Raw genomic sequence first — 15,222 nt, 5'->3', positions numbered from 1 at the left:
TACTTGTTTCTTTATGCTTACTACAAGATCATGGATGTTTGCATTAGACTGATTATCTAGCCTAGGAAATTATACTGAGAGGATCCAACCAACAGCATTTTCTACCTACCTTTTGGTAGTAGAACTCTCCAAAAGCTGAATAACTCCAATGAAGTTTAGTAGTGTAGAAGAAAAGCTACCATTTCTAGAATTTACCACTTACGCTATTATGTTTTTTAACCAAGTATTATGCTCAGTACTCAATAACTTCTGATTAGAAAGCTGCCATACTATGGAATAATTTAAAAGTTAAAAATGTATTGTTCCTTTATACTTCATATTTAAGAAGATATAATAATAACTGGAGGTCGAAGGCTGACAAAATAAGCACAACAGTTTTTTTCTGGCACAAGATAACAGGTATCAAATCTTTAAGTCAACGTGAGCATAGACATTGATTTTAAATGTTGATTTTAACAAGACTAGGATTTCATTCATCATCTTTGTCAAGTTAAAATACAAAGAAAACAGACAGGAGAAATAATTCATATTATTAATGAATTATTTCAAGAATATGATTGAGATAATCTTCAAATAGGAAGGGTTTAGGCACTGAACATTCTTTATAACTAAATAAATGAAAACAAAATACTAGTATTACTACACTGTTGACAACTATGCAACGCTTTTTCCTACAAAAGGCTTAAATACAACTCAGTCCCTTTAAAATCTATGAAAATATTGTGTAATATTACTTCTATAAACAATATTTTGCTAAATATGTGAACTCTTAAAAAGGGAACAATGCACCTAATACGAAGTTCATTATAGGAGGCAAAGATTCTAATTCATAGTCAAAGTTTACAGCATGCCACCTTCCCTTATTAAATGTTAATAAAGAATGTATTTTAATGAAACACTCAAGGAATATAATCAGAAAGCAAAACTGGATGTCCATAATAGAAATGTGAAGTAATAAATTTTATATAAAATCTTAAATAATGTACTTAATAAAAATACTGAATTATTAGGCACAAACATACTGCCCATTGAACATAACTTTTTGAAATATAGTTTTGCTCTTAGATGTTACGTTCTTATTTTCTTATTATTTCATTTAACTTCTAGTTGCATAGAGGCACACATATCAGACTATGCTGAGAACAGAAAATACACACACAGTGAAAACGTGTATGCACATTTTCAACGGGCATCTTTATCTCTTTATCTCCTTCTGCTCAACCTGTCATTTTCTTTCCTTGCAAGCCAATAAGGTTTCCTGAAACAAATTGTTTTCCCATTTTATTTATATTTTGTTTCAAGTTTAGATGGGAACAAAGTTTTCATCTATCGCAACATGATGAATACCTTGGGAAGAAAAGTTTTGCCAACATGGAGAATAATGCATAATGCTGGATGAAAGATGAAGAACTAAATATAAAAATTATTTAATAGTTCTTTTTAACCTCTCTCTCTTTCATTGGTATGTTATTTCTATATTCTTTAGATATTTTTGTTCCTTCATTTCTGACATTAATGTGGTTTACTTCCATTGTCAAGTATAAGAAGCTGAGGCAGCACCTCTGCTGATGAAAAACAGCTTGATAAATCTCAGCAGAGATGACAATCAAGTCAGAGACAGCATCTGCGACCGGAAAAGAAACCAGCATTTAAAGTGAGTGTGTGTCTTTAACAAACAGTCAGCATAACCCATTCTCTGGCTAGTAATAGGTACCCCCAAAAAAGGGCAAATATTGTCCTGCAGTAGTTATTAAAAAATGTTTATGTAGATTCAACAACAAAGTAGAAAGGAAAATGTATTGGTATGTATCAGCAAGGAAGCATCAGCAGCCATGTATTCCAAATAGGTAGGATAACTCTTTTCCAAATGCTATTTTTGGTGCGCATTTCTGTCTCTATTTTTTTTTCTGGAAGATGAAAATATGCATAAGTAATGTGAAAGAGATTTCATGAAAGAGGATTTCTGTGTTCCTCCATATATTTACAGAAAATAGTTTTCAACACTTACATCAATGAAAAAAAGTATTTGTCAGTTCAGTATAAGTACACCTAGAAGTAGACAGATTTGAGTCTCAATAAATAGTAAACATTTCCTTCCCTTTATGTTTCCACAGATTATGGTAAGAACAGTACCTTTATAGTCAATGGCAAATCCTGACATTCCAACAGAAGCATCACTGCGAAAAGCCAGAAACAGACTGTTACCACTGCTCTCTATTCTTTCAGGAGCCTGCGAGCCTTGAAAGCTGCCAATTAGAGGACTGTTGGAATCTTCCCCTTCATAAATATGCAGAAAATCATAACTGGGTTCCATATTGAAACTGAAAATAAAGGAAGAAGAGAATTAAGTCTTCATTTATTTTTTGAGTTCAACGCTACTGTCCCTGTGGCTGCCAATTTTCTGCCTAACACATTTTCTACTCCAGAAATAAGTGTCTTTTTAAATATGATTCACAATGAAAATTTACTAACTTTCAATGGAGTTCTCTTTGCCATTGATTTGAACCCACTCAGCTTTCCATATGATCTCCTATCAGGCCATCATGCAGGCTCTGTCTACAGCCAGTGAAAAAGCAGCAAATCCTCCCCATCTATCTTGAAAACTTTTCTCAAGATGGAATGAATCACCTTCTGCAGAAAGGCTGCAGCACTTTTAGCCTCTTACCAGTGACCGCAAGAATGATCCAGACAAATAGCTTAAATTAAAAGTCCAGCTTTTAGTTGGCTCAATTGGATGATATTAAATCCACCTATTACAAACATAAACTCCGCATATTAGAAACAAGATGCTTTCAAATGGACAGACCACTACCCTGGGACTTGCCTTTGTTCATACTCAAATTATATCAGAGAATTATGATAAATTAAAGTGAATTCTTATTCTCACTAAACCATCAATGCTATGCCATATTTGATGACATTTATATGTTTATACAAAGCAATTATGAAGATATTATGAATGGAATGTCTTTCAGAAGAATTTAATTGAGATGAGTTCTGAGAAAATATAAAGATAAAAACATAGGCATTTATATGAGAAATTTATACAGAGATAGAGAAAAGGATATACTAGGAATACTGAAGAAAATATAAGAAAAGTAAAACTACATTAAAAAAGCAGTCAAGGACTCAGTCAAGTGAGTGGATTTTTTTTCTTCCTATTAGTCTTTGTAAAACATAAATGTTCAGCTTTTTTTGCAAGTGTGGTGGTCGGCTGTTTTTCTTTCTATTACATCAGCTAGTACTGTTACACACAAACTTTTCCAAATCAAATAAGGAAGGAACAATATCTTAAGCTAAGAACACAGCAGAAAAAATTTGCTTAAGTAATGTCAGATTGAAATGGCTTCATATAATGAATAATATTTTATGCCCTATTTTCAAGAGCTAAGGGAAGCCAGAAAAGTGTTTTGAAACTTTCGCTAAAACAGAATTTTTAGTTGATAATTTTAGAATTGAATTAAAAGAAATAGCAGTCTATAGACCAAAAACAAGGAAAAGCAAATAGTACAGGACAATGGGTTTCATCCTTTCTGTATCCAACAAACATTTGACAAAATACATCGCATCTCTCTATTTTCAGCCCACTTTCTCATCCTATGTAGACACTGCTGTCTTCTCAAAGCCAGTTCCTTGAGAATAGTATGGCACTTAGCTGTAGCACACTGACTGAGAATGAAAAATTTTAGAAAAAATGAACAGAAAATGGTAAGTTAAAAAAGTAGATTTTTTAATCTACTGAGATGTCAAAGACATATTATCCCTCTCGATCACCTACCTACTAGAGGTCTTGGGAGTCAGGGGGAGGCCCCTGTTGACTGGAACCTAGACAATATTATTCCAATCTACAAAAAGGGCATAAGAGAAGACCCAGGGAACTACAGACCTGTTATTCTAACCTCATTGCCTGGAAAAATTATGGAGAAGATTATACTGGGTACTATTAAAAGGCATTTGAAGAATAATGCAACTATCAGGCACAGTCAACACGGGTTCACAAAAGGAAAGTCCTGCTTAACTGACTTGATATCGTTCTGTGATAAGGTCATCTGGTGGATGAAGGGAAGTTGTAGATATAGTTTTTCTGAATTTTAGTAAGGCTTTTGATACTGTCCCTCACAGCATCCTTCTTGCTGTTGCGAGTTGTCCAACTGTGGAATGAACAGGTACACAGTGCACTGGGTGAAGAACTGGATGAACAGCAGAGCTGAAAGGGTTGTAGTGAATGGGGCTACATCTGTCTGGCTACCAGTCACCAGTGGCGCTTCTCAGAGTTCAATTCTAGAGCCAGTTCTGCACAATCAACAATTTGGATGCAGGAGCTGAATGCATCATTAGCAAGTTTGCTGATGATACCAAACTGGGAGCTGCTGTTGACTCTCTTGAGGGACAGGAGGCCTTGCAGAGGGATCTAGAGAGATTGGAGCACTGGGCTATGATTAATGTGATGAAATTTAACAAGAATAAATGCTGGATTCTGCACCTGGGATGGAGTAATGCCACGCACAAGTATAAATTGGGAGAGGAGTGGCTGGAGATGAGCCCTGCAGAAAGGGATCTGGGGGTGCTGGTTGACAACAGGCTCAATATGAGTCAACAGTGGGCCCTGGCAGCTAAGAGGGCAAACTGCATCCTGAGGTGCATCAAACACAGCAACCAGCCAGTCAAAAGAGGTGATTATCCCACTGTAGTCAGCATTGGTGTGGCCTCACCTTGAGTACTGTGTGCAGTTCTGGCCCCACAATTTAAGAAGGATGTGAAAGTCCTTGAATGCATCCAGAGAAGGGCAACAAAGCTGGGGAAAGGGCTGGAAGGAATGTCCTACAGGGAGTAGCTAAGGACTTTGGGATTGTCTAGTTTGGAGAAAAGGAGTCTGAGGGGCAACCTCACTGATCTCTACAGCTTCCTGAGGAGGGAAAGTGGAGAGGGAGGTGCTGAACTCTTCTGCCTGGTATCCAGTGATAGGACGCATGGGAATGGCTCAAAGCTGTGCCAGGGGAGGTTTAGACTGGACATTAGAAAGCATTTCTTTACTGAGAGGGTGGTCAAACACTGGAACAAGCTTTCTAGAGAGGTGGTTGGTGCCCCAAGCCTGTCAGTGTTTAAGAGACCATGCCCTTAATAATATGCTTTGAGTTTTGGTCAGCCCTGAAGTGGTCAGGCAGCTGGACTAGATGACCGTTGTAGGTCCCTTCCAATTGACAATATTCTAGTTGAGTCTAGTCTGAAAATCAAGGAAGTTATTGAAAGGATTGCAGAGACAGAGTTATTTCAGCACTGACATTTCATGTAAATCAGAGGGAGTTTGTGTTAGTGCATTGTTATTTGTGTTCTAACATTAAATATATTTGTAAAACTATCTCATTTTACTTCTCTATTACAAAGTTACCAGCATGTATTTGCAAGCTTCTTCATTAAATACAAATCCATATTACTCTTATGATCCATTTATACAAAAAATACAGTATTTTAAAAAAGTAGTCAAAGTTTTCCATTTTGGCTGTTTGACACTCATATGTATATAGATAATAGAGTTGGTTGTCCCCTCCTTCCTAATTTGTATTCTAATTTTCCTTTCTTTTTCAGTTTTCTAAACATATTTACAAGATTAACAACCCCACAGCCTACACCTTTAAAAGTCCCTATATCGCCATCAGTCAGGAGACGGATGAGTTTCTAGGAATATTCTCCAACATCAGATAGTTTTGTAACAGGTAGTGTCAAAAACCTGGGAAGCTATGGCATAAGCGTTTCTTTCACATTTCAAAGCAAGATTTCTCTCTGGAGAATTTACGAACTTCTAGCACAGAATATCAAATTTAGGAAAGATTTAGGCAGTCCAGTGTGTATTACTGGACTGCAATTATTTATAAAATGTACTGGAAGTATAGCATAAACTACAAATTCTATTATATTGCTCATACTTGTATTCCTTAAAATAGAATTCACAAACAAACCTGAATACCGAGTAGCTAAAAGTTTATTTTGTCTTACTTGAAATAGTGCATTTGAGCTGATTATTCAGGCAGTCCACAGAAATATGCTACTTAACACACCTAGCATGTGACATTTTCAAGAGTGTAATGAGTGGAAAACTATTCTCATCCCTTAATGCTATTTGATCAAATATGTGAAGAATAGAATTATTATATTCTTGATTATATAATTTCAAGTATATTAGGCTTTGATTCTTTAATTTCTTGTGTATCGATATTTTATTAGAAAACACATTGCAGTCAGTCACCAAAGGAGACTGGGTTTTTTTGTTGTTTTGGTGGGTGCAAATATGACACAACAAAATGCTGAACATGCCATCATCTCTTCCAAAAAGGATCAGAATTGATCACCATCCCATGAAGTCAACAGTAATGTTTCCATTCTTAGATTAAAAATCACCCGTAGGACAGAGAATCAAAAAAAGAAAAAAAAACCCAAAACTTCAATTATGCAACAAATATAGGATGATGGAACCTTGACTAAATAAAACTTTGTAAAATTATGAGACAATATTATCTAGACATCTTGTATCTCTTGACTAAGTAGAACAATTTTTTTATTCTGATCTATGCACTCCAAGAAAAGTGTATTTAGCCTGTATTGGTAAAAACCTTTAAGAACTGAGGTACAGACAGTTTCCACTACAGTTCAAGTCTCTACTATAAGGTACAACAACGTAAATCAAGCATTTCTATAAATTGACATTGCTTTTCAAGGATTTCTATTTCGTAAGTCACAGAAAGTTTCGTTGCTCAGGAATATATTTGATATCAAAAGTGCCATATAACTATATTATTTTCTTTTACATTATTTAGGAGCAATGACATAGCACATATTAGATGTATGCTCCAGGACTTAGGCAGAGAATATAATTAGAAGCTTTAAGAAGTGACAAATGATGCCATTTTTAGATGTGACATTTAAAATCCTGTTAAATAGAGGCATTCATCTAGAAATGGTACCTTTTGAATATCAAGGCAATGACAAAGTCAGGGTTTACTTTTATTCTCCAGTCACATTCTTTCCCAGGAGGATAAGGCTGTGGATAGTTAGGTGATAAAATAACTCCTGCTGGGCCTGTCAGGTTTCCTCCGCATGCAGCTGTCACAATGTAAAAAGAAATGGGAATATGGTCACATGTTAAATTCACAAGCATATATTAGCTGTTAAATAGGAGTAAAAAGACCTCTATATTTACCAAAAGTAATAATAATTTTTTAAAGAAAAAACAAAAAACAAAACAAAACCCAAAAAACTCAAAACCAGAGCTTTCCCACTTCCAGCTAGCAAACATTTTTGCATTTTCCTTTAAAAAACGGAGCTCTGTTCATATTCAAAAGAACCACAAGAAAAGCTCTTTCTAAAAGAATAAAAATATGAAGTTAAATAGGAAGTCCCGTTTAATTTGTTGTTACTTAATCCCATCTCTATCAAGCTGAAGTATTTCTTATGTACTGGAAGTACTTTAAGAACTGGGAAAGCTCAATAGCAGGATTCAGGATGCAGTTTCTTTTGCCCATAGATGTAAAACAAAAAAGTTCCATTCAGTAAGTAAAGGTATTACTATTATTATAGAGGTGATTCTGCCCCTCTACTCTGCCCACATGAGATGCGACCTGGAGTACTGTGCCCACCTCCAGGGCCCTCAACATAAGAAGGACATGGACCTGTTGGAGCAGGTCCAGAGGAGGGCCACGAAGATGATCAGATGGCTGGAGCACCTCTCCTATGAAGACAGGCTGAGAGAGTTGAGAAGAGAAGGCTCCAGGGAGACCTTATAAAGGCCTTCCAGTACCTAAAGGGGGCCTACGAGAAAGCTGGAGAGGGGCTTTTTACAAGGGCCGGTAGTGGCAGAACAAGGGCAATGGCTTTAAACTGAAAGGGGGTAGATTTAGATTAGATATTAGGAAGAAATTCTTTACTGTGAGAGTGGTGAGGTGCTGGAACAGGTTGCCCAGAGAAGTTGTGGATGCCCCATCCCTGGAAGTGTTCAAGGCCAGGCTGGATGGGGCTTTGAGCAACCTGGTTTAGTGGAAAGTGTCCCTGCCTATGACAGGGGGGTTGGGAACTAGATGATCTTTAAGGTCCCTTCCAACCCAAGCCATTCTGTTTCTATAATTCTGTGATTACACACAACAAAAAACAAATATATTCGTTTAGTTACCATAAATTAAACAGATAAGGAATTCCACTTCCAAAGATGATAATCACATTGGAGTCTAACTAACAAGTACAGTAGTCAACATGAGCTGCACAAAGTCACGCAGACTGATAGGAACACATCTGTAGTGCAAAATAGTTGGCACTAAGGATTTGGAATCTGCACTCAACATTTTAAAGAAGGAATTTTTCAGGCCTTTTCTAGTCTGGTCCAACAGACTGAATGCTCACTAGTGGCTGGCATACATCAGATGTCCTCCACACACTGGAGTACAGTGTGAGACATCTTGCAGTTTAGTCTCATTCTAAAGCTCCAAGAAAATTCAAAATCATGAACTAGAGCATGAGCAAGAAAATTTACTTGGAAACCATGCTCCTAGCCCAAATGAAGACATTCCCCTTGTGGTATTTATGAAAACAAACTAAACTTTCTCCCCCCTGCCTTATTTATTTATTTGTTTATTTATTTAAACATTTAGTATACTTATGTATCTGGGGGTTTTTTGTGTCTGTAGTTTTGGTACTTTAGTCATTATTTTTGATCCAGGGTGTGGGGTTTTTCATGTTTTGGTTTTTTTTCTCTTTTTTTTTGTTGGTTTGGTTTTTTGTTTTGTTCACAAATAATGGTTCCAGGAAATGAGTCACATGTTCCTTATGTGTGCTGATGATTCAGCCCAAGATTACCATGATCAAAGTTATAAAGTACAAATAGAGCAGAAAAAATTAAATAATCAGGAATGGAAGTCGCACAATGTTCAGAGTACTACAGAGTATTACAGTTACTAAATGTAAATCATTTTTCAATTATAAGTCAGCATACTGGAATAAGGACTTTATGGTAATTTTTAAAATGACATATAATGGTTTTAAAGAACCCTTTAGTTTTCTAACATTCTCATGTCTACTTGAGTAAAGATTACTTTAATCTGCTTTCCCCTTCAAAGTCATCTTGAGTATACAGAAGAATAGCAATATGTATATACTTTTTGCTGAAAGGTACTTTCTCTTTCTTTCCTTCTTTATATCCTTCTTTTGTGTTTTTGGGGTTTTTTACCAGATTGTAAAGAAATACGGAGTGATTAAAATTGGTATTTACAGAAAGAGTATGACTTTTCTAGACCTTTAGGCACCACATGTTTTTGTGGGTTTGTTTTTTTTTTGTTTAAATATTTTTAATTTGGGAATAATCCCAGTATGTTTAGTAAACTTTTTCATGCTGTTATTTATACATTGCACACAAGGCATCCAGAAGACAATGTTCAGATTATATGCTGCTCCAGTTCAGTTAGATGATCTGGAGTTAGAGACATCATCCTGCATTATCCTGAATTGTTTCCAGTATTTTTGAGATATAAGTAAACACTTTAGAGAAACAGAGGGACTGCAGTTTGGGGATTTGCTGTTTTGGAAAGAGCATCTCCAAAATGGCTTGTAGAAAGAAAAAGCATTATGCTTATTCCATTGCTATTAAAATATATTGTATCTGTTTTTGGGGATCATTAAAATAAGTCTTCATTGAATTATAAATCAATAGGTAACAAAATCATAAAGATTTAAAAAATTACTATACTTAGCAGATAATTTTTCACACATGTTGATTAACTCTAATCTTAGAATAGCTACACTGATCACCTTAAATTACAGCAAGACTTCTAAGCATGTAGTTATTAGTCTGCTGACCAGAACCACAGAGAGATTATGCCATATAGGACTATGGAACCAAGAATCGAAACTTGTTTCAATGAAGATCTCCCACCCCCTCCTGGTGTTATGGAAATATATCTAATTTCTTTCAACAGCATTGTCATTTGGACCCCCTTCTCTGCATCTACATTTCCCAACAAGCATCCTGCTTTGGAAAAAAATACTTTTAGCTTCCTAGGGATTGCTCAGGATGGGTATTTAATCTATATGAGAATTCAGAAAATTTTCAGAATAAATAACGGGCTGTAGTTTATGTAAGTGAATTATTACAGAGACAACCATTCTAACAAGAACGTTTCAACAAGATTTTTTTTAATCTAAATCACCTCTTCCATTTAATTATTTCTATTAGACTTCATCAATTTTAAACTTGTATGAAGTTTAAAGAGTAGAATACTGAGAAAATAACATCCAAAAATAATGTTAATTTTGAGAATGAGTCTGTCAGTAATCATAAATGCAAAATAACTGGGTTCTACAAAGAGCATCACTCCAGCATGAGCATCATATGCCCACTAGTTGAACAAGAAATCTGATCTGTATTAATTTTAAACAGAGACTACAGTTCATCTTATTACCTATGCATGTAGGAGGATCAGGTTGCCAGAAGAATCGGTTATTCATTTGAACACATGTAATTTTAGCCTGTCCTTGAAGTTGATAGCCAGGGTCACATTGAAAGGTGGTAGTGTCTCCAGGCTCTCTGCTGTCTCCATATCTAGTGCCGTTCTGTGGTGTCCCGGGATCATTACAGGTTGACGCAATAGAAGCTGTAAGGCAATGATGAAATAAAAGCTTTAAGGTGTAAATACTAAACATCCACCATTAAAAGCACAATATTTTTACAAAAGCATTCAAACCAGAGGCAATATTATTTACTCATCAGTTAATATAAGACGGCAGACTTAAAACAAGTAATCATCCAGAAAGTGGATACACAAATCTACATCCACTATGGATATATGGAAGGTGCCAGGTCTCTTCTACTGGCTTCAGGTAGCCAACATCCTGAGTTGCAGTAAACATTGCAGTCTTCCCAAGGAAAGAAGGTTCCTTCTCTGGAGGCAACTGTGCCTAATTCACTGAACTGTACTCTGTGCTCCACCCAAAGATGTATTTTTCAAAGAACTTACCACAAGTGCAAGCAAAAGCCACAAAGAACTTACCACAAAAGCAAGCAAGAAGTCACAAACCTAGTGTCACAATCACCATTAATGATATTGGTGTGTATCTACAAGGAAGTCCTTGTTGCTTATTATATCTGGCTGTGCCATTCTCCAACAGTCTCTGGGAAAGTAGCGACTATGTCTTTCTGTATTTTGAGCTGTATGTAGCACTTCAAGTGCTTGGGTTTTAGGATAGCATTACAAATTACAGGCAAAAAGAAGACTAAGAACACAAAATATTATTTCTCTATGTTTGATAATCACTTTCTGTTGTTTAAAATAGAGCGGCACAGTCTTTCATATGCCCTACGTATTAGTGATAACAGTCTATCCTCCTTGCTCTTTTTTTTTTTGGGGGGGGTGGGTGGGTGCAGGTATTTTTTTCATTTTTTCTGTTTCAATCCCAGGAAATATTAATATTTCATTAAAATGATTTTGTTAGCTCATTTCGAATGGTACAACCTGAAGGCTTTCATAAGATAAAAGAGCTCTATCACTACCATCACTATGCAACCTTTGTGACCATAATGTACAGGTAATCCATTTTCTGTATTAATAACTGCATCTACTCCTTCCTTCTTCACCTATAGAGTATACCATTACAAGAAACCGCAGGAGCAACTAAACTTTTGCAAACTTGAAACAGTTACTAAGTTGTACACCTGGAAAACTCCTTTTTTTGTGTGTTGTAAATTTGCAGGAGAAAGGAAGGTTGAAAAAATAATAAGCAAAAAGAGAAACAAACATTTTACATTGGTAAAATGTTTTTATGCATTTACTAGCAAACAGGTAGTCACTTAGACAAACCACAAAAACTGTAAAACATCCCTATATAAGAATTTATGGGTTATGATAACTGACATCTTACAAACACAGGAGCTTTGTCTAACATTATATTTTTCATAATATTTTGGCCTTGTTTCCATTCCCAAATAGTATATCCCATACCTTGGGATGGCTACCATATCTAAATGAAGTAAGAGACACGGCAGGTTTTTTTAACAGTGGCGGACTTTTTTCCACCAGAATTTATAAGCATCAATCCAAGAATTAAAGTAATAGCCGTCACTACTAATGAGTACTGTGTAAGCACTCCCCAGGCACCACTCTGACAATCTACCTGACATCCCATATTAGCGCAGTTTACCAAATGCGTACTTGGCCACAGGGGAAGGAAAGCATGGTCATGACCTCAGAGAAGTTATTTCTTATTCGACAGACAATAGCAGTTAGAAAAAATGGTTCACTATAGTATATATCTGTTAAAGAATCATAATTCTTTCAAGTATATGACCATAAGCCCATCTCTGTCATTAATTAGTATCTTTTTTCAACAAATCTCTGACTACCCTCATTTTCTCCTTAAAAGGTTACACAACACAATGTCTCAGCATTTTTCCCATTTTGACTGTGTCAAGTACGCACCAATTATGAAGGACTGATGCCTTTTAATATTCATTTCACTGTTAATCTTAATTTCTTATATATAGCATTTTAGATTTTAAAAACAATGACAGATGTTTAATAAGCACCAAAATATTCTTTATACTTTTGTTCTTGCAGCCTCAGAAGTTATTTTATGTATTTGAAACTAACAACCTCTTTATCATGCCAAATACACTTGATCCTAATTAAACAAAACACCAGACATTTAAGCACTGACGTGTGATCTAGTAAAGTGAACATTTAGACAGACTATCAACTCTTTAACTTGTCTCCTTTTCAAGTTGTTTTACTTCCCAAGAGGTTCTGGAACTGCATGAAAATTACAAGCCTACTATTGCTTCATTTGGTATTGTGCAAACACCTAAAGGGTATAGAAATTATATGCATTGATAAGTAATCCAGACATTAAAAATCACTAGTTCTTCTGTCATCGTTCTTCTTTTATAGCAGGTTCTTTTCTTCTCAGCCCATACATTAATACATAAACACACAGTTAACACCTAGCTTACACACTTATGAGAAAGGCCACATTCATGCTGTGATGTAACATTGCCATATGCAATTTTAAAAAAAATCTAAGGAATTCAGAAACTTGAGGCTGAACACAATTAAAGCACATATGCTGTAAAGCAGCATAAGCAATAGCTAGATTTTAAATTTAAGGATGCTAAATCAAACCAAATTCCACAGTTAGACTTCTTAGAAATGACTGTAAAATTAGGTGCCTAAAACTGCAGAGCCGGGAGAGGGGACTGGAATGCCATTAAGCTGGAAAAGAACTAAATTGCTGCTTCTCAGTTCTCGCACATGTGTTCTAAGCAGTAAGCTACATGATAGTCAGTGGGTTACACAGTAACACTCTGTACATACAGACTTCCCATCTCCTACTGTCTCATCTGCTCAGAGTGGAACAGGCTTTTGTGTTCACAAAAGGTAGACCTAGAGGAAGGTGCCAGAAGAATGGGCAGCTGGAAAACCCACAGATTGCTAGGGAGTTTTCAGACCTCCATATGTTGGCAGCCACTGTGTTAAGCCTCATTGTTTTTAAATTAATAATCTTCCAGAATCCCATTTTAGAACTTATTTTGGATTTGGGCCCCAAATCACGTTTTCAAAGTGGATTTAAAACATCACTGAAAATCAATAGGAGACTGTTTTTGGGAATATGACACACTGTATATTTGTGTGTCTGTAGCCTTGTGAGCAATATGTTAGGTTTGTGCCTAATTTATCTTTCACCTGAAGGACACTTCTTTTTTTATCAGTTTGTTCAGCCTGTAATCCATTGTAGCTGAAGAAAAAAAAAACACATCACCTTCATCAATATCGATTTCACTATGTCTATGGCAAACAATCATGTAAGCCATTTACTGCAGCGTTGTGCTGCAGAGACTATTTTTTCTATTCCACGTGGTTACAAAAATAATAAAGACGTTTTGGGAGCTAGGCTTGTAAATTTGCAGGCAATGGACAAGCTTTCCCTGTTTAGTGCATTATGCTTGCATAATAGGTTTGAGAAGGATTTCGACATATCAAAGCTGAGACACTGTATATAGGATCTGCAGTGTTTTCAGACTAACAAACATTTCCAAATGTCAAAGAATAGTTTTTGCTCTCTAAAAAGTATCTCATGTAATATATGTAAATATAAAGACTAAGAACTGTGCACATTAGCATCAACCACATATTTAAATATCCTCTATTGTCTAAGAATGTAAAGAAAAAAAGAAACTGAAGTGATAATGCAGCCTCTTTCATCAAGTTTGAAGTACAAAAACTCACAAGTTTAGAGATGACCATCAAAGTTACCCACAAGTTTCATTTCCTCTTAGTTCCGCAAGAACCAAATTAAGAACTGCTACCCACCCCCTGTGAGGCCAAGGATGCCTTGCCCAGGCCATGGATTAGATGACGAATAGGAATGCTATGACACGGTTTCAGAAAGCTGTTATTGTGAGCATGTAATGCAACATTTATAGCACCACAGAAAGAAAGAGAAGAGACTGAACTGTGAAATGATTAGGTAATAGCCTTTGAAAGGGAATCCTGAATTCTTGTGTCCTTTTATTTATTTTAACAAGGGACGTCTTAATGAATTTCATTTTCTTTAAATTCAAAATTTAGTTAGTAACGCAGATATGTGAATGTGTAAATTTCTTTTAAAATATATTTTTGTGTTAACCCCCTTTTCTTGATAATTTAATTGTGAATCAAACTGGAACAATTGCATGACAAATCCTAGCAACAAAGATTCTGTCATGGAAATGCTTACACTACTTAAATGTAGTAGCTCAGCCCACTAGGAAAGTGATTAAAAGATATTTCAACGATAAAAGAACAATTTACAAGACAACACTAACAGTTGAAGACAGGTGACACAGCTATTGTAAGAGTTGCTGTAAACAAACAAATGATCAAATGGAATTAAAAAACTGGACAGAAGCAGGTGTCATTGCTTAAACAGATGTCAGATTAAGCCCAGTATCATTAAGAACTATCAAACACAGAACTGCTGATGCTTAAGCTCTTGTCAGAGGAAGTAAGATATCAACAGATGTGCCAACGTCAGACATAGTATTTTCCAAATAATTGTTCTAATTAACTGGTTGGTATAAGTTGTTTGTTTTTATTACCATAATTCATGACTTCTGTTGTTAAGTCAAAAATTTAGTCAAGCATCTTTACTCTTCATTGCTTACCTCTGCATTTACTTCAAAAGCAAATTTTTAAAATATTGGGAGAGCGAGCA

General features: G+C 35.7%; 1 protein-coding gene across 1 annotated transcript in view; it reads right to left on the bottom strand.

The window, feature by feature from the left end:
* CSMD1 (CUB and Sushi multiple domains 1) overlaps positions 1-15,222 on the bottom strand; it is a 1,197,588-nt gene that overhangs the window by 197,653 nt on the left and 984,713 nt on the right. The window contains exons 27-29 of the mRNA XM_074581652.1: positions 10,440-10,631; positions 6,960-7,098; positions 2,134-2,321 (exon numbers count right to left, since the gene is read on the bottom strand). Coding sequence (XP_074437753.1) covers positions 2,134-2,321; positions 6,960-7,098; positions 10,440-10,631 — 519 coding nt within the window. The remainder of the gene's footprint in view (positions 1-2,133; positions 2,322-6,959; positions 7,099-10,439; positions 10,632-15,222) is intronic.

Source organism: Larus michahellis, chromosome 3, assembly GCF_964199755.1.
Source record: "Larus michahellis chromosome 3, bLarMic1.1, whole genome shotgun sequence".
NCBI lineage: Eukaryota > Metazoa > Chordata > Aves > Charadriiformes > Laridae > Larus > Larus michahellis.
This window is presented reverse-complemented; position numbering and strand designations above follow the sequence as displayed.